Genomic DNA, 18,708 nt, shown 5'->3' with positions numbered 1-18,708 from the left:
TAGGTTGGGGTTATTCTCCTTAGAACAAAGAAGACTGAGAGGTGACTTGATTGAGGTATATAAAATTGAGGAGAATAGATAGAGTGAACAGGATTAAATTGTTTCCCATGGTGGAGAATTCTAGTACTAGGGGACATAGATTCAAGATAATTGGCAGAAGGTGTGGGGGGACATGAGGAAGAACTTTTTTACACAGAGGGTAGTGGGTGTCGGGAATTCGCTGCCCAAGTTGGTGGTGGAGGCAGAAACTCTCAACTCTTTTAAAATCTAGATCTGCACCTTAAGTGCTGTATGAGCCAAGTGCAGGAAGATGGGATTAGAAAGGGCACCTGGGTGTCCTCAGGCTGGCATGGACAAGATGGGCTGAATGGCCTCCTTGTGTGCAGTAACTTTTCTATGGTTCTAAGTAAAAATGAATACGATTTACTTATTGTCAAATACAGATGATATGTAAGCTAATGTGCATTAGTGGCATGGAGCTTAATGCTTCTGTGTAATGTCTTGGGATGTGTTATTACGTTCAAGGCACTATGTAAATGCAAGTTGTTGTTACACTCCTGGTTGGCACTACCAGTCATCAGCACAAGAATAAAGCAAAAACTAAATTAACCATTTGGCTGTTCAGCAATTTTATGATTCCTGACATTTTACATTTTAATTGCTAGTAAGGAGCAATTTCAAGACTGTCAATTAATTATGGGGTTAAGTTTAGAGTTGCAAACCATGTGTGTTTTGCTCATGGTTTATGATGTCACCTGAACCCCACGATTAAATTACTGCCTTGTATTCACTTCCAAGGATCGATTATTCTCTGCGTAATATGCAGATGCACAGATGTCTAAATAAATAGCAGATGTAGGACAGTTACATGTGCAGTATTGTTGACCACTTGTGACTTTAGTTGAGATAAATAAACTAATACCAAGTAACCAGGATATTGTTGTGGGATCAATACATTTCCCAGATCAACCCATCAACCCTTTAATCATAAATTCAAAGGAAGGTACCTTTTCTAATCAAGATGTAAATTGCCCTATCCACAGCTCCATGATTACACAAGTGTTTGAATAACCCTGACCATTGAGTTAATCCTTTAATCCTTTCACACCTGCTTCTCAACATCCCTGGAGCCTTCCCTCCTTCACTTCTTTATTTTACCTTAAACAACGCACTTAATAGTTTATAATGTTAATTATCTAACTTTTCTTTTTGGTCACATTTGTTGTTTCTTATTCTGACAAACATCATACAATTGGATCTCTGATGGAATACAATGACAAAGACAATTATTTGTTGCCACTCAGGACTGGAGGTGGTTTGGCAGGGCAGGGGTGGAGGCAGATTTGCGAAGAACATTTAGTTCAATTGTTTCACATTCTCAAGTGTAAGGATAAATACCATGTTCAGATATAATTTTTTTCAGAAAGTTAAGCGATTGGATCCATATGAGCAAAATTATGTTCATAATTTCTTCTGAATCTTTATCTGTCACTTGCTAAGCACCTGGTATTTTCTAGTTCCACATTAGAATTTGAATCAGGGATTAAGAGTGACAGTCATTTGCGTGTACAAATTAAAACAATTTTTAATTCTCTGTAAACATTCTTTCCTTTTCCCCTAAGGGCATTGAATCATTACTGGGATATGGTTCCATAGGCACTGCTTAATCTTATTTTTTATGTGTAAACCTAGACAGGACAGCTCAGTAGTCTATTTGATTATACCTACATCATAACCAAACCTGAACCTATCTTCACCCTGACATCCATAAGCAATTGCAACAGCTGTATTTGAGCAGTGATCAGGAAAGGGGATCCAAACCAATTTTTACTTCCCTAACTTGGGGGTGCTGAAGCGAATGATAGCACCACCCACTGACCCCAAATAGGAGAAGCAAACTTGGATCTTTTAATCTGTATGATTCTGCCTTTAATTGATTTAAGAAGCTAAGCCATCAGGGATTTTTGCAGTCGGTTTGCTGCTGTGAACTTTCTTTTTGGAAATGCATTTAATATCACTTATTTCCAATAATTGTACATAGCTTGACCAATCAATAATGAACTGGTCTGAATTGTTATCAAGTATTTAATCATGTCTGAAATATTTGAATAATTGTCAAGGTAATTACAGCATTGCCACAGGATTAGAAATCAGGAGTGTTTCAGCCTTATGGTTCAGTCATTTCACCAAGCCTTGCTCTCAATTGTAACTCTTCAAACTGTTATCACCTGCAATAGTTCAACTTTGGGCTTTGCCTGCTTTCCTTATTGAATCTTCTTCAACCAAATACCACTGGGACAGCTACTTGTTACCAATAACTTGTCAGATAAAATAATTGCTTCTCTGTATTCTATACCATTTTCCCAGGGGTAAAAGGCAGTGATGAGGACCCACGTAACAAGCTATTATCAATGACACCCCATGTATTGAATACCTGTGTTTGTAATAGATGTTACTTTGCTGCTGTCTGTTTGTACTTAGACTATTTTACTGATTAGTTGTTCTGCAGTGGCATGCTTTGTGAAGTAAATGGTTTCACATATCTCACAATATTCTTCTATTTTAGGAATGGTTCTTCCACGTCTGAGGATCTCTTTTGGAAGTTGGATGCACTGCAGATGTTTGTTTATGATCTGCACTGGCCAGAACCTGAATTTTCCCAGCATTTGGACCAGAGGCTCAAACTTATGGCTAGTGATATGATTGAGGCCTGTGTAAAAAGGTAAGTATCACAGAATCACACAGTGCGGAAGAGTCCCTTCGGCCCGTTGAGTCTGCGCCGACACATGAGAAACACCTGACCTACCTACCTACCTAATTCCATTTACCAGCACTTGGCCCATAGCCTTGAATGTTATGACGTGCCAAGTGCTCATCCAGATACTTTTTAAAGGATGTGAGGCAACCCACTTCCACTGCCCTCCCAGGCAGTGCATTCCAGACCATCACCACCCACTGGGTAAAAAAGCTTTTCCTCATATCACCCCCCTTAAACCTCCTGCCCCTCAGCTTGAACTTATGTCCCCTCATGATTGACCCATCAACTAAGGGAAACAGCTGCTCCTTATCCACCCTGTCCATGCCCCTCATAATCTTATACATCTCAATCAGGTCGCCCCTCAGTCTTCTCTGCTCCAACGAAAACAACCCAAGTCTATCCAACCTCTCTTCATAAGTTAAATGTTTCATCCCAGGTAACATCCTGGTGAATCTCCTCTGCACCCCCTCCAGCGTAATCACATCCTTCCTATAATGTGGCGACCAGAACTTCACGCAGTATTCCAGCTGTGGCCTCACCAAGGTTCTATACAACTCCAACATGACATCCCTACTTTTGTAATCTATGCCTCGATTGATAAAGGCAAGTGTCCCATATGCCTTTTTCACCACCCCACTAACATGCCCCTCTGCCTTTAGAGATCTTTGGACACACACGCCAAGGTCCCTTTGTTCCTCAGAACTTCCTAGTTTCATGCCGTTCATTGAATACTTCCTTGTTAAATTACTCCTTCCAAAGTGTATCACCTCATACTTTTAAAGGTTAAATTCCATCTGCCACTTATCTGCCCATTTGACCATCCCATCTATATCTCCCTATATCTCAAGACACTCAGCCTCACTGTTAACCACCCGGCCAATCTTTGTGTCATCCACAAACTTACTAATCCTACCCCCCACATAGCCATCTATGTCGTTTATAAAAATGACAAATAATAGGGAACCCAGCACAGATCCCTGTGGTACGCCGCTGGACACTGGCTTCCAGTCACTAAAGCATCCTTCTGTCATCACCCTCTGCCTCCTACAACTAAGCCAATTTTGAATCCACCTTATGAAATTACCCTGCATCCCATGTGCATTTGCCTTCTTTATAAATCTCCCATGTGGGACCTTGTCAAAAGGCTTTGCTGAAATCCATATAAACTACCTCACCTGCACTACTTTCATCTACAGTTGGGCTGTCCAAACTGATATTGCGAGACAGGTTAACACAATAATGTAGCACTCTTCAGTATTGTTCGATGAAGTGTAAATCATAAAATGAGATTTTCTAAAGAGATACTGGCCTGGAAATTGAATCTCATCTGACACTGGGCACAATCCAGAGGAAACAGATACTGCATGTGGTTAAAAAGGCTGGCAGTAGCACCACTGCCCTCCTTTGTATGTCACAGGTGAGCTATGGGCCCCAGCCATGCCCTGGAGCAACTCACGGAGGGAGAACACAATTGGCCAGAGACAAAGATGAGTTCAGGGAGGGAGAGCGTGTGCGAGTGTGGGTTGGCAGCAGTCTGCAGGATTACATTTGGCTAAGCTTGTTTAAGTTCCCTTTTTGGTTGCTTGGAGGCTCCCCCTTTAAGGACTATTACTGTGCACCAGAGAACAGTGCCTGCAGTGAATGGCACTTGCTATCACAAAAGGGTCTCAAACATGCATTGCGCCCCTAATTTAGATAAGCAGCGAGACTCATGCCCATTTCTGGCAGGTGCCCTGAATGACTACATGGTTTCTCTAATCAGTATTGGCTGTGGTACACTTCCGGTGCCAACTGAACATGCCCACAGTACATGTCGTATGTGTCCAACAGTGCTTGTTTCACTTGGAAAACTGGTATTGTTCAACTAAATTCCTAGGCCAATATATTTAGTGTAACTCTTCAGGGACGAACATAAGTAAATTATGTATATTTGATTGATGGTTTGTTAAAGAAGACACATCACTATTAGAATTGAAGTATGTGTTTTTGCAGAGGTTTTATCCATCTACCCATAATGCTCTTCAATTGTCTGTGAAACATTTAATTTTTGATTTTTTTTAAATTGAAAGTTTAGATACACTTTTTTCCCCTTCATCCAGTCTCCTCAGACAACTAATTAGCTGTGGTCAAGAGGATAAGTGAAATGACCTGTTCCCAGACCTCTACCTCTGGCAGTCTGAAGTTAGTGGCAGAACACAATGTGCTTATGAATGTTGCATGTGATAATAGATGGGGAAAGGCCAAATCTTTAGCAGGATTTCTTTGAAAAATTATATGGTGAATCAGAATCTAAAATGCCTTCATTTGTTTTCGTCTCTTTCTGTTGATACCTGTACTCATGTTTCCTGTAAGCCTTGAATTCTAATGACATATTCAGAGGAATCTTGCTGGGAAGTGTTCAGCTTGACAGTGATGGGACCGCATTTAAGAGCAGCAGGTAGTCATTTAATTCAGGGTGTTGCAGGATTCTTGTTATTTAAACTGTTTGCATTAAGTCAGCTCTCTCTTAGTGCCAGAATGAATAATTCCTCTCAGTCAATTCTTCCAGTGATGTTGTTTGTACTCCCTCTTCAGTCAAAAAGAGAAACAAGTCCTAGATGTTTAATGGGTCCTGCTAATAAGATTCCCTACTCAGAGTGATCAATACTTGGTTTGTACATTCTTTGAAAGATTTTCTTCACCTTGCTGATCTTTGATTTTAGAATTAAATATTTCACAGACTATTTTTAAAGAATAATCCAAGTGCAAGAACGAAACTTTTGCACAACCATGCAAGTCGAGGGATATTCCACTCACATATATACAGTTAAAGAAATTGCTTTCATGTGCTTGGCTCTGTATTCCAAATTATACTTTGAATATCTAAAACTGCACTGTGCAATTTGAAAGATCAAACTTTCGCAACTTATTTTTTAAATCAGTTTTATAAATTCTTTCCAAGTGACATGAAAGGTTGATTAAGGTATTTTTCAAAGATGAAGATAATAAACTTTTGAAAGCAGGTAGTAGTTTTATTTCATACTCCCATTTTTCATCCTCTTATGAGTATAACAATTCACATATGTACAAAGATTCTTGGTACCAGTCTTCTGCTGGTATGTTGCCAAGTGGCCACTTTGAATATGAGAGTCTAGGCAGAGAGTGCTAGAGGGGTGTTTTTTTTTCTGCAGGGAAATGGGGACGTGGGGCTGCAACATAGCTGAGCCTAATGCTGTCTGCACGTTTCAAAAGGGGTCCCAGAAAATGATCAGATGCAGGACTCGTCGCTGGTTACATTCCCCCTCCTCCTTTAGCAACCTCGGGACACTAGAATCAACAGTGGTGTCTAACCAGATCATCTTGCTTAACTTAACACACAATGAGCATTGCAATGGGATCATCCTGGTTTGTATGACCTGGGAGGGATCGATAATGTAAGGCAAATCTTTGCAAAGCTACGATTAAAAGAAAAATAAACTTGGTGAAGAAGCATATTCAAGTAAACCAAATTGTGCTTCTATATCTGCCATCCCTAACCACAAACCTCCCCCCCCCCCCCCCACCCCCCCCACCCCCCAACCGCCCACCGCCCCTCAACTTCCCTTGGATGTGACAACAAAGGAGAAATGCTGTCTCCAGGGAACATAATCCTTTCAGTTGGAGTTCCATAAACCTATTTAAAGAATAGTAATCACAGCTATGGAGAGAGAGACGGGTTAATGAAAGCCTTAGGTTTGTGGGGCTGAGTTACTTGTGTATAAAAGGTATTTGTTTCTGTTATCCTGATACACAGCTCCCCTGATAGCTCATCAAGTTTATCCAGTGAGTAGCTGAGAGCCTTATAGACCAGAAAGCTGACTAGTTGGGTTCCTGGTCTTTGAAGGGCAAAGAGAAAGAAGGATAGGATGGAGACTAAAAAGAAATATATTTTCAGTACCACAACAGTAAGAAGAAGTTAGGGAAGCCATGAAAATCTTAAAATATAAATGGTTTGAGACTGAGAATGAATCAAAAATAGTAAATATTGTGAATGATTATTTCCTCCAAGAAATCCCATGAGTCATGAGCAATGTTCCACATCAAAAAAGAGCTAATCTGAGCAAAATCATTGACATTAATTTGAGTAAGATGGAAGTAGTAGACAGACTAATAGGGCTCAAAACCCAACAATGGGTGTTTTTCATCTGAGGGTGTCGTGAGACACTAGGGAAGAACTTTATGAGGCACTGATAATCATTGAGAGAGTGAATGGACACTGATGGGTTGCCGATGTATTGAAAACAGGCTAATATGTTACCCATATTCAAAAAGAGGGACAAAAAAGACACAACTACAGGCCTATTAATCTTTAAATCCATTTCATGAAAATAATGGAATTGTTAGACAAGGGTAAACTTGAGCATTATCTGTAAGATAGTAATAGCAAACAGTATGGATTCATTAGAGGGAGATCCTGCTAATCAACCTGGTCTACAACTTCACAGAGACAACCCAGGCAGACTGTGGGAAGACTACAATGTGGTTTACCTGATTGAATAACTAAAGATGCATTTGAAAATGTTGGGATTCTTAATAGACTTAAAGTTCAACAGTAGAATGTTGAACTACTTAGCCAGACCAGTAGAGTACAAGTCAGAAGAAGTCATGATGAAACTGTACAATGCTTTGTCTGATCACATAGCACCTTGAATGCTGCATTTAGTTCTGGCTGCCAAAACACAAGGAGACATTTAATCATTAGAGGCAGTGCAGAGAAAGTCGCATGGTTGATCGGTAATGTGCCTGTGAGGAGAATCCTGAGCTTTTCATCCTGGAGGAAACATCTGAACACTGATCTTCAAGAAGTATAAAAGTTGTTAAGGCAATGGAAAAGGTAAAAGTAGAATGTTAGTTTAAGTTAAATAATGAGAGTAGGACAAGGGGACATTAGCCGGTATTTTATATTACCCCAAACCCCTCTGGGAGTGGGTTGGCAGGCACCATGGCAGTGATGTTGTACCCATCACCTACCCATCTCTGCTGGAGTTTTATCCATGCTGGGTGGACCAATTAAGACACTTATGTTGCCAGCTAATGGCCTTAAGGGCCTCCTTCTACCACAGGATGAATCTGGTGGCCTTTCTAGGGTTCAGGAGTGTGGGGCAGGGTGGGTTCCTCCCTTTTGCGAAGCCAATGGAGGCCTCTCCCGAAGGTAGTTTCCCCTACCAACCCCTCCCAGCATTCCCTCCCTACCCTGATGAACCCAGTCCCCCAACCCCGTTGCCGGGACCTGCCAGCCTGTTCCTGGCGAAACCCTGAATTTACCTTCAAGTCCACAGGTTTGTAGCATTTCTCATTTGGGGACTGCCTGCAGTGGTCACTGCCCCTAGCTAGGTCTAGAGAACTGCCAGCCATTTGATTGACCGGCAGCTCTTGGAAGTGGGACATCCTCCCAGATTGGAGTATAAGTCCTGCCTTGAGCCATTTAACAGCCCGATGGCCATAAAGTAGCTGCTGGTCAACATGGCCAACGCAGAGGCAGGCTTACCCCCGATTTCTCAGGGGGCATATGCGAGGCCACATAAAACTCTGGCCACTGATTTTAAACTAGCAAAAGGCAAATTTAGGACTGATATTAGGATTTTCATTTTTACAGAAAGAATGATCAGTGTATGAAATAGAGTTCTAGGAAGGGTGCTGGGAGGTGTGAACCCTGGACCCTTTTAAAAATGGTAGGGCTTTAGGATCTTTCTGGGTGGCTGAATTAAGATGAACTGAATGGCCTTTTACATCCATGTCTGTGTTGTGATCTCGTGATTGGGCACAGTTATAATGCCCCTGCAACCAAGTATCCTGTCTAAGTTCACAGATGAGAAATGGCTCCATTGGCAAGATGCTGGAGGGCTTCCAGTGATTATGGAATTGTACTCTAGTAAGCATTCAGTGCTTTTTAGAAGGAAAGCAAATTAGCAAGAAAAATATAGTAATTCAAAGGTGAGAGTTAAAAAATAGAACATTTTTCTGAATGTTAACCACTCTTAGTGTCTTTATACATTGTGCAGCATTCCTACAAGCAGGCTGACAATCTGTTCTATGACATTACTACTGCTGCAGTGAAAGCGGCTACCAGAGATGTGCAACAGCAGCCTGGGGGACCCTCTCCACATTCAAACCTGATTGAAGACAGTTGGGTCTAATTGAGGGAATCCTTTTGAGACACTAACAGGTGGCAGTGTGTCAACCAATCTCCTGTTCAGCATGCCAACAGTAATACTTCTCTGTTGCCAACTGAGCCCAGGTAGCAGCTTTAACAGCTGTAAAGGCACCAGAGAAACAAAACAATTAAAACAAAATTAACAGAAATTAAATGAATTTCAATAATGGCACCCACCTTACCTTTACCTTATGGACAATTCAAAACAACGGGCAAATTACAGAATAGGATGGCAGCCTCATCCTTCCGATCAGCCTGTCTGCCTCAGGTTTCCTGTGATGGCTTTACTTTAATGACCCATGGAAGCATATGGTTGGGGGGCAGGGGGGGTGGTTTGCAATAGTTATTGATTCCAAGTGTTTGTATCCCCACTGCAATTTTTTTTGCTTACAAATGCTTTTAAAGCTAAATATCAGCCTAATGAAGAATGTTAATGGGGACTTTGCTTGCGATCACTTACATTGATGTGTACACTCTTCCAATCATTAATTTGGTTGGGATTACAGAGCCCACTCATTGTATTGGATCATGCTCTCTTACAGGAAAATTTTAATGCAGGGTTTATTGGTAAATTAAAAACCCTTCATATCTACTTATCAGTTTGCTCCAGTGATATAATTGTGTTGACCGCCTTGCTGTTTGAAGGGTTCCCTTTTGATCACTAGCACATATTTAACCACATCACAGAGGAGCATACACATAGTATTAAAAAGAGGCAATGTTTCATAGGTTTACAGCAGCTGAAGTCATTTATTTCCATTTTAAATGTGGATGGAAGTGTTTAATTTCTTAATTGATAATGCATGAGGAATTCAGTCTTCAGAATTTATTTTGCCAACAATATTTTACATTTGAGTAGTTGAGAGTATTTTCAATCATGGAAGGTGTTTGATGTTGAAAAGAGTTTAGACAGTAGGTTAGCATATTGGAGCATCAATGTGCAATGACTTGACTTCACATCAGTGGGCTGTTTAACTCAGCTGGGTCACAATGTGTGGTACAAAGTGTGTGGGTCAATAGCAATGCGAGGAAATAAAAAAGCCTGTGATTTGTTCACTACCTCATACATCTCCCAGAGGTCTGTAAACAGACAGCCATGCAATTGGATGTAGCTGGCACATGCGGGTTAAGATGTTTACCCACCAACAATAAAAGAGGCACCTTTACATTTATCAGAACTAATTGTAAGTGGTTTACTCTGCATCTATCAGCTTTCATATTCCTAATTCTTTTACTATTAGTGGCTTAGCAGCAACTATTTATAAGTAACAACCATGTCTGACTGCTTTTTGGTGTTTGTATTAAACAGAACAAGAGTTGCATTTGAAGTCAAGTTACAAAAAATGAGCAAGTCAACAGATTTGCGTGTTCCTCCTTCTGTCTGTACAATGATCAATGTGCTTGTGGACGCCAAGAAACAATCTGCAAAACTGTGCATTTTGGAAGGTGCACAAGAGGTAAACATTGATCTTTAATTAATTATTTCACTTCTGTTTGTGTTTTTCACTGTTTTTGCATTGAGTGCTTTACAGTTTTTATAAATAGCTGTTTTCACTTGGACTTAATTCAACAAATATTTCAAAAAATTGAATATTTCAAAGCATTGTATTTATATCTTGGGTTATCTTGAAGTGAAAGGTCCTACTTGTAGCCAACTCTCCCTCCATAAAGGCCCCAATCACATGCCTCTTGGGAATGAATAATGGCTTATCTTATGGGATTGTTTCCTGGTGGTTACAATTTCCAGTAACAATACCTGTCTGGGTTCATTGTTTAAAATGAAACCAGGACTATATCCTTTGATTTGCTTTATAGGGAAACAGTATTAGGAATTTGGGCTCAGTATAATCCTAGAGTAGAAATCATTCTGCACACAGCAAAAGAAAAGTCATGGACAATTTGAAATTGCATAGTCAAAAAAAGTGATCTTATATAATTGTTATGGTCTCCACTGAGATCAGTAACTATTTTTTATATAAAAGAAATCCAAAGTGTCAGTTATTTACTGAAAGAAAGAAACCACAAGACTCCATGATTTAAAACAAAAGAATTTTTAATATACAAGAGTCAAACAAGGCAATACTAAATACTATCTTGGATAAGCACCTATACTCTAAAACCCAGAACCAAATTAAGTTAAACATGACTTAATAGGCAAATTGCAGTTGATTATAAACATTAACTTACACATTAAATGGCAGATTTAACTAACAGATCTTACGAATTGGCTCAGCAGTCCACTCAGCATTTATGTCATCAGTCTCAGCCACAAAGTCCTTAAACTCTGTCTTCCTCACGAAGAATTTCAGGCCCTCTCCTTCTAGGATTTAACCTGATCCCCAGCTACAGTAGTGTACAACCATTCCGAGTTCCATGGGCACAATCTTCACTAAAAATGGCACATGTCTGCAGAACATCTTCATCTCTCTGCCTACAAGGGTGTGGATGGAATAGAACCACCAATGGTATCTTCAAATAACACAACCAGCTGAAGAAGCCTAGTCTCAGCTTCTGGGTCTAGCCTACATCATCTTCAGCCTGCTTGTACTGCACCATGGGATCGTCCACTGAGCTGTGATGATTCTGTGTCCTTTTATATTGTTTCAACCAGATTCTCTCCTCAAGTTTTGCATTCCAATCTCATTTTCAGTCTCAGAAATGGAAGGGTCAATTTTCCTTTCTCCGTTCCCTCCTTCAGTTTCTCTTTTCTGTTAGAGTCTATCTCAAAAATTACAAACTCTGAAACCACAGATTCTATCATATAATGAAGTTAAATTTTTTAAAAATCTTCACTGCTGTATAATTCCACCTTTAGTGAAAACCACGCACTATTGTCAGGGAAAAAAATGAAATGAAGGAAAAATTAGAAAGCTTAGATGATATTATGTATTATCTCACCATTACCATTCTATTCACAAAATGGCACACACATGTTCGTATTGGTTATTGGGGGTAGGTGAGAATGTGGTGTTGAGGTTACAATTAGATCAGCCATGACTTTGTTGAATGGCAGAGCAGGCTCGAGGAGCTAAGTGGCCTACTCCTCCTCATTCGTATGTTTGTGACTGTGGTTTAAAATATATTTAAATTACTATTTAACAGTCATTAATTAGCTGAACACATATTGGAAAATATTCTGCAGTAGTTACTAAATGATCTGTTTATGTGATTGAATGCTTTCCCCCATTATTACAACAAAACCTTTGCATTAATTGGTTATGATCAGCTTCTTGTTTCCTGGCAGATGGAATTGAACTTATAAAGGCTGCATCAGGCTCTGATTACCCCTCACATGATTTCCAATTCTCAACCATGCTGTGTGAATAGGCATCAAGTAGGCAGAACACCCCTCCCAAAGGAAGAGAAAGCAGGAGGGAGAGTTGCTCTCAGCTTCCATTGCATGTGTTTTAATGGTTCATTTTAAAACAGCATTGGCAGTGGGGGCTGATTAAGACACTCTGAGATGGTGTAAGATCCAGGAAAATTAAAGAAAGAAAATTGCTTTTTTTTCCCCTGAAGAAACGTAGTTTATGACCTTGTTATTTCACAAATCAGTTTGAAGTTAGAAAAATGGCACAAGCTTCTAGTCACTGACTGGAATCTTACCATCTTTGAAAATATTCTTCTACTGGGGCAAGTGTAGATCCTGTCTCCACTAAGAGTCCCAATTGCTTATGAGATCTTCCTGAAGGCGTTCAATTAAGAAGCTCCAATTTGATGCCCTGTCCCATTAAGAAGGGCAGATGGGTTCCTGAGACTTTGGGGACAATCGGAGGGCCTGCCGCTTTGGAAGGCTGCAGCCCCACCGGGAGAGATGAGCACTCCGCAGGCAGCAAGGAGAGCATGAGGGTGCTTCAACATGGAGGTACCTTGGGAGGCACGCATCAACATTGAAAGTAATGAGGGTCAAAACTGGTAGGCCCCTTGCAACAGAGGAGGAATCCCTTCTGTGGATTGGTTTATGTTGTGAGTGTAGCCTTTCCTGCATGAGAGAGTCATTGGGCCATGGAGCCTCCAGCTACACTGACTCCCTGGCTGGCTGCTGGAAGGCCTCTTCTAGGTTAAGCACTCAGCTGCTCAGACACCGGGAAAATCCCAGATCAGCCCTCCCAATCTCCCAATTATCCCTATCATTGGTAATTATTGGCTACCTGTTGCTGCCAGACAGGAAACTGCTTCCATTGCTCACCCACTTCTGACAAGATCATCCAGAGAATGTGCCAGTCTGTCAAGCCAGTGGCAACTTTTCCTATTTTGTTCCTGACCCTGCCTCCAAACCCGCCTCCAAGGGTCTCATTAGATTCTGCCCATTGTCTTTTGTGTTCTTAGGATGTAAAATATGGAGAAGCAATTGTTTGTTTCCACAGCTCATGGGGTTCAAACACACTGTTTCTTTTGCTTACGTTCAGTTTGACCCAACAAGGATATATCTTCTCATCCATTTTTCTCATTTAGTTGGCTTTTAATGTCATCATTTAAGATTAATTTATTTTCAGTTTAAGACATACCCTTATAAATTACAGATTCAATTGAATTTTGGCTTAATGTTCATCATTGTCCTTTTGCTTCTTCATGTCTTCTGCCTTGTTTTCTTCATTTGTGTTTCCCATCTCCGGTTCCAGTTTAGTAAGCAATGGGTAAGTGTTGGCTTTGATTATTTTATATCTTATCATTAAACTGTATTTTTAACGGAGAAGAGATGCTCAGTATGACCTCTAAACCTGAATGGGAACTTCAGCTTTGAATGGCCAAAGCAAATTTTGGGATTTCTGATGGGATGATTTGAAAAGCGACACACGCCAAGAAACCTCAGACTTTCACTGAAACCAAAAGCCAAAGGCATCAACAAAACTGAGGCTATCCTACTTGTTTTTAAGTTTGAGCCTGATTTTATTTCTTTTTTTGAGTGTATACTGGCACTCAGAGGTGCAAAAAGAATAATAATAGAAATGAAACAATGTACAATGGTGTTTTTACATATTTCATAACATGTGTGAAAGGAATCATTTCCTTTCTCCAGCACCTGTCAGAAGTTGCACCGAAAACAATCGGTGACGTTACATTTCTACATATGTACACAATAATCCTGTGTATTTGTGTTGCACAGACATCTCATTTGTTGCAGTCCTGCTGTCTGGCCTGGCCAATAACCAAAACGTCCTTTCATTTCTCTGCAAAGCATTCTCTGTAATATCTCATCATTGTGGACTTCGCAGTTCAGATTCCTGGAGATGCTCCACAGAACTTTTTATAGAACAAGTTAAAACTATTGCAAGCATTTTAAATTAGTTTGTTTTAATAAATGTGTTACTAAGTTAGTAAATTGTATACTGTTAGATTTCTTTTGGTCAAATGCCTTTCTTTTTCATTGGTGTTGATGTCAAGCACTTCAAGGTCATATGCATCATAAAGGAGGTAGAAATCAAAACTTCCGGTACCCAATTCTACATGATATCTTAATCTCAAACTCAAAATGTTCCCATACTACTATACCTACATGAATATTCCCACTCCACGGTCCCTATGGCCTCTCTCTGTAATGCGGGCAATTTTTTGTAAAATCTCACCCTCTTGATACGGCCTTGGGACTTCCACAGCACTAAGGAGCCTGACAAAAACCAAAGAAGAGAAGGTGGTACCCCATTAGTTTGGGCTTGATTTACATCTTAGTCTTAGTGGAAGGAGGACAGTTTGCTTTCCCTAATTTTTTCCCTCTGCTGTTCTAAAGATGCTGATTCATGACTGGTCTGTGCTGAGTTAACTGCTGTCAACTGTGACTAACGTAGGGCTCAACAATTGGCCTCAGATCCTGAGAGTTAAGGAATGGGGAAATCAGATATTATGCCTACTCATGATAGGTTGACACTTGCTGGCAAGCCCAGCATTTATTGCCCATCTCTTGGACGCTGCCTTCTTGCTCCCCTGCAGTCTTTGTGGTGAAGTTACCCCTGCAGTGCTTTTAGGGAGGGGTTCCAGGATCCTGACCCAGCAATGGAAGAAGGAACAACAACATTTTTCTCTGTTAGGACGGTGTGTGGCCTGGAGGGGAACTTGAAGGTGATGAACTTTGCAAGTAATTCACTCATAAGGAGCCTCACAACAAAGTCCAATCCTGTCATAATCTGATGTCCACATATGCATGCTTTCCAGCAGGGTTAGTGCATAATGATTGCAACCAAAGGCCCTGATGGCTCCCTAGTCCAAGAAGTTTGCGATCAATTGTAGTGCTCTACTTTTCATTTGAGCTCAAGCTCAGGACCTTCTGTAATGTGTAGTTGAGTTCCACATCAGCTGTTACATATATCCAGCAAGCAATGGGGCACCATTTTATTCTTTCATGCCATCTTTTTCTGATATTATAGAAAGTGTATGAAAATCAGCAAAGCTCTGTGCCATAGATGTAGAATGTAGACTTAATGTATTGATCAGTGAAAAATTACTTTGAGAGGAAGACTGTGCAAGATAAAACTCAGCAAAAAGTTTAATTTTCAACCTGTATAAATTCAATACCAATATGCAATTTGTTGTGATATTTCACTTTGTTTTTCGGAATAACCATAAATATTGGCTTCATTTGTGAGCCCTAATTCTGTAGAAAGTTGTGTAATTAAACTGAAATTAAGTAATCCATTATTGTTATCATAATTTGAATGCACTGCAGGAAGTAGAAGTGATAGGCTGCTCCTTTCATAGTGCTGAAACTGGTATTGTTTCAATTTGGATTCGTCCATAAAGCAACAGCATGTTCTTAAAAACATTGGGTGTAGATCTGTGCAGTTGGAGTGTAACTCACAACAAAGGACAACAACGTGCATCTGTATTATGCTCCTCATGTAGACGAAGCATCTTTGAACACTCAACAAGGCAGAAAGGTGGTCATGAGACATGAAAAGGATGAATTAGTGAGAGAGAAATCAAAGGCACAAACTAAGTGAAAGGTTCTTAGGAGGCTTTTGAAGGCAGGTGGAAATTGTGTGTGTGTGTAGCAAGGCAAAGTAGTTTCGGGAGAGAATTCCTAAGGGCAGACATGCAATGTCTAAATGATCAGGCTCCTATTGTATAGCACAGAGTGGGGAACATGTAGTTAATTAAAGGCAGCTATTGATTACGTTACCAGTTTGTATAAAGAATAATGATTTTGCCCTTAAATGTTTTAGACCACTATAATTAAGGAATGAAGGGAAACTTAACTGACAACTGAAGAGTTTTGATATTTTTAATGTACATGCCTGAAAACCATATTTAAGGTCCCATACTCTAATGTCCTTGAATTTTAACAGGTTAGTCCTTATAAGTAAGACTCCCTACAAATGACAGTCAAGACTATGGAGACAATAATATTGCTGCTATTAATGAAAGATGGGGCCTTTTAGATTATTTATTAATCATAACAATTTAAAGCTCAGCAATTTACAAAAAGAAAAAGGAAGAATTAAGTTCTTGGAGAATGCTTTATATGACTGTGTATCACCTGTTAATTTGTTACTAACCTTTCTGCTTTGTTGACAGAAAAAAATTTAATTTCACCTTAAGCTAAATTTATTTTCAGCAAGAATTCTGTGAACCCAAGTGAACTGCTTACTGTGTGAATGCATAGTCCCTTGTGTAGCTAACAATCAGGGGGTCTCCTTTTTTCACAGAACAGCTTAAATGACTTAAGAAAGAGAGTTGTCAGACATAAAATGTTGCATTAATTGAATCTTCTCCTAGCCTTTCATTTACCCAACTGGATGGGTCTTTAGAAAAAGCACATGGCTGTCCTAATTGCAATGAAGCCGACAAAAAAGTATCCTTCACATTCCTGTGCCTGAATGAGGTCTACAACTCAATTCACTCAGATAATAGACCTATTAGCTGCTTAACGCGACAGTGTACATGGGAAGCTTTCTAGCACTGAATGTAAAACAGCATTGGGTGGAGAGATTGTGTTCAAGGTTTTCTATTTGAAATCTCCCAATTATAGTTTTTAATTGTGTTTGAGATGGAACAAGACATTGTTTTCACAATCACTTCTTCTTTTCTCTGTCAAGTTACAACTTTATTCTCTTTTTCAAATTACAGCAGCAGTATCACTCAAAGATCGATGATTTGATTGAAGAAACCTTCAAAGAAATGATTTCCCTCCTGGTTTCAAAGGTAAGAAATGATTTGAGGAGCTTGCCATTGCTGGGAAGTGTTTGCTCTTTATTGCACTGCCTAAAGGATGTGAAAGTGCAGCGAGTTTCTATTTGCTCCCAATCACTGCTTCAAGGCATGGTGATGTCAAGTCACTTTGTGGATTAAAACCGGGAAATAGTTGGGTTTGGTGTGGGCCTTTTGCAGCCTTCAAAAGAGCTAAATTTCTGCCTGATAGCCTCTGTGCCACAAACTGAGAAAATTCCTCTTTCCAATTTCTACAGACACATTAGATGCCATAAATTATACAAATCCCAGTCCTTTCTTGATTCACTGTATATTCTAGTGTTTACTGTTTATCTTTGTAACCACAAAAGTGACCCACTACTTATGATACATCAAAGAGTGTGTCAGTTCTTTTTTTTTGGGTACGAGGCAGTCAATAATCAGAGGTGGCACAAGAGAGAGTTCATGGGAGAAGGCCACAGAGTGGGAAAGAGGTAAGATGAGAGTGATTTAAAAACCAGGGTAAAAATGTTTAACTTGAAGTGTCAGATGGGAGTGATTGACAATGAGGATTTGGTGAGGAAAAGGATACAAGAAGCTGAGTTTTGGGTGAGTTGAAATTATGAACGGTGGAGGATGGGAGATCAGTCAGGAGAACATTGGAATAATTAGTCTGAATTTTTCATACACATTAGGGACAGACAGGGAGTTGGAGGACTGGCAGGCTGGGGTGGATATCAGGAAGGGAGCCTGATGGCCTCCTGCCACCATGCCATATTGCCAGTGACAAGGAAGTAGACGGCTTGGATGCTTCTTGGGAGGCCAATTGAGACGATTCAGCAGCGTCTATTGGAGGGCCAGCTGCTGTGTGGGGAGATCGGCAGATCAAACTTTTTGACCTCCCAATGGGGTGGGGAGGGCACTCTGTGGCCTACAGAGGACCCCCCTCCCACCGGCAGCAAGAGCGCCATCAATGTTCAACAACAGTCCTGGCCTAGTCTGGTGTCCCCCAACCCAACTCCCCTCTCCTCAACAGTGTTGTGTCATTGACACACCCTTTTCCTGGAGCTGCAGCCTCCGTACTGACTACCGTTAGCTGTAGTCCTGCTGAAGCTGCCACGCTGCCAGCCCTCTGATTGGGCTGGCAGCTCTTGGGGATAGGCCTCCTCCCTTAATTGGATGGCAGTCCCAACTGTGACATCTTAATTGACTGTGTTATGACTGATGCAGTTGGTAAAGCAGAATTATTTAAAAATCCCAGAGGGAAACTTTAAACAACTGTCATAACCTATCATTTTAAGTGTTATGTTTGAGATGTGACTCTAAATTCAGGAATCGGACCACCAATTCTTGAGGTTTTACATTAAACTAAGTGAAACATTTTGTTAATTTGCATAGGTTAAAATATATATACACATGGCTTCAAATTACTACGATCATAACTTTTAACAAATTCCCAAACTAATCTCCATTAAGGCAACAGCAACTCATAGACTTAACCAAACACCAGGCAAAGCATTTTCAGCTTACAAATTCAAAATGAGGTTCTTTTCACTTTGGGTCCTGTGGAGACAGTTGGAGGCTTACAGCTGCCTTTGGATCTCACATTGCCCCTGCCCTGCACACACAAAACTACTGAAGTTATACCTAGCATTGC

General features: G+C 40.3%; 1 protein-coding gene across 7 annotated transcripts in view; it reads left to right on the top strand.

The window, feature by feature from the left end:
• The window catches only part of cadps2 (Ca++-dependent secretion activator 2), an 829,148-nt gene that overhangs the window by 721,854 nt on the left and 88,586 nt on the right, over positions 1 to 18,708 (top strand). For 3 of the 7 annotated variants that reach the window (XM_041216037.1, XM_041216038.1, XM_041216034.1), the window contains 4 exons: positions 2,567 to 2,722; positions 10,240 to 10,387; positions 13,553 to 13,567; positions 16,992 to 17,066. In XM_041216037.1, coding sequence (XP_041071971.1) covers positions 2,567 to 2,722; positions 10,240 to 10,387; positions 13,553 to 13,567; positions 16,992 to 17,066 — 394 coding nt within the window. Of the gene's footprint in view, positions 1 to 2,566; positions 2,723 to 10,239; positions 10,388 to 13,552; positions 13,568 to 14,037; positions 14,158 to 16,991; positions 17,067 to 18,708 lie in introns of those variants that run through there. The other 4 variants (XM_041216039.1, XM_041216036.1, XM_041216035.1 and 1 more) reach the window with 3 other exon arrangements.

The sequence above is a fragment of the Carcharodon carcharias genome, chromosome 21 (assembly GCF_017639515.1).
Source record: "Carcharodon carcharias isolate sCarCar2 chromosome 21, sCarCar2.pri, whole genome shotgun sequence".
Classification (NCBI taxonomy): Eukaryota; Metazoa; Chordata; class Chondrichthyes; order Lamniformes; family Lamnidae; genus Carcharodon; species Carcharodon carcharias.
This window is presented reverse-complemented; position numbering and strand designations above follow the sequence as displayed.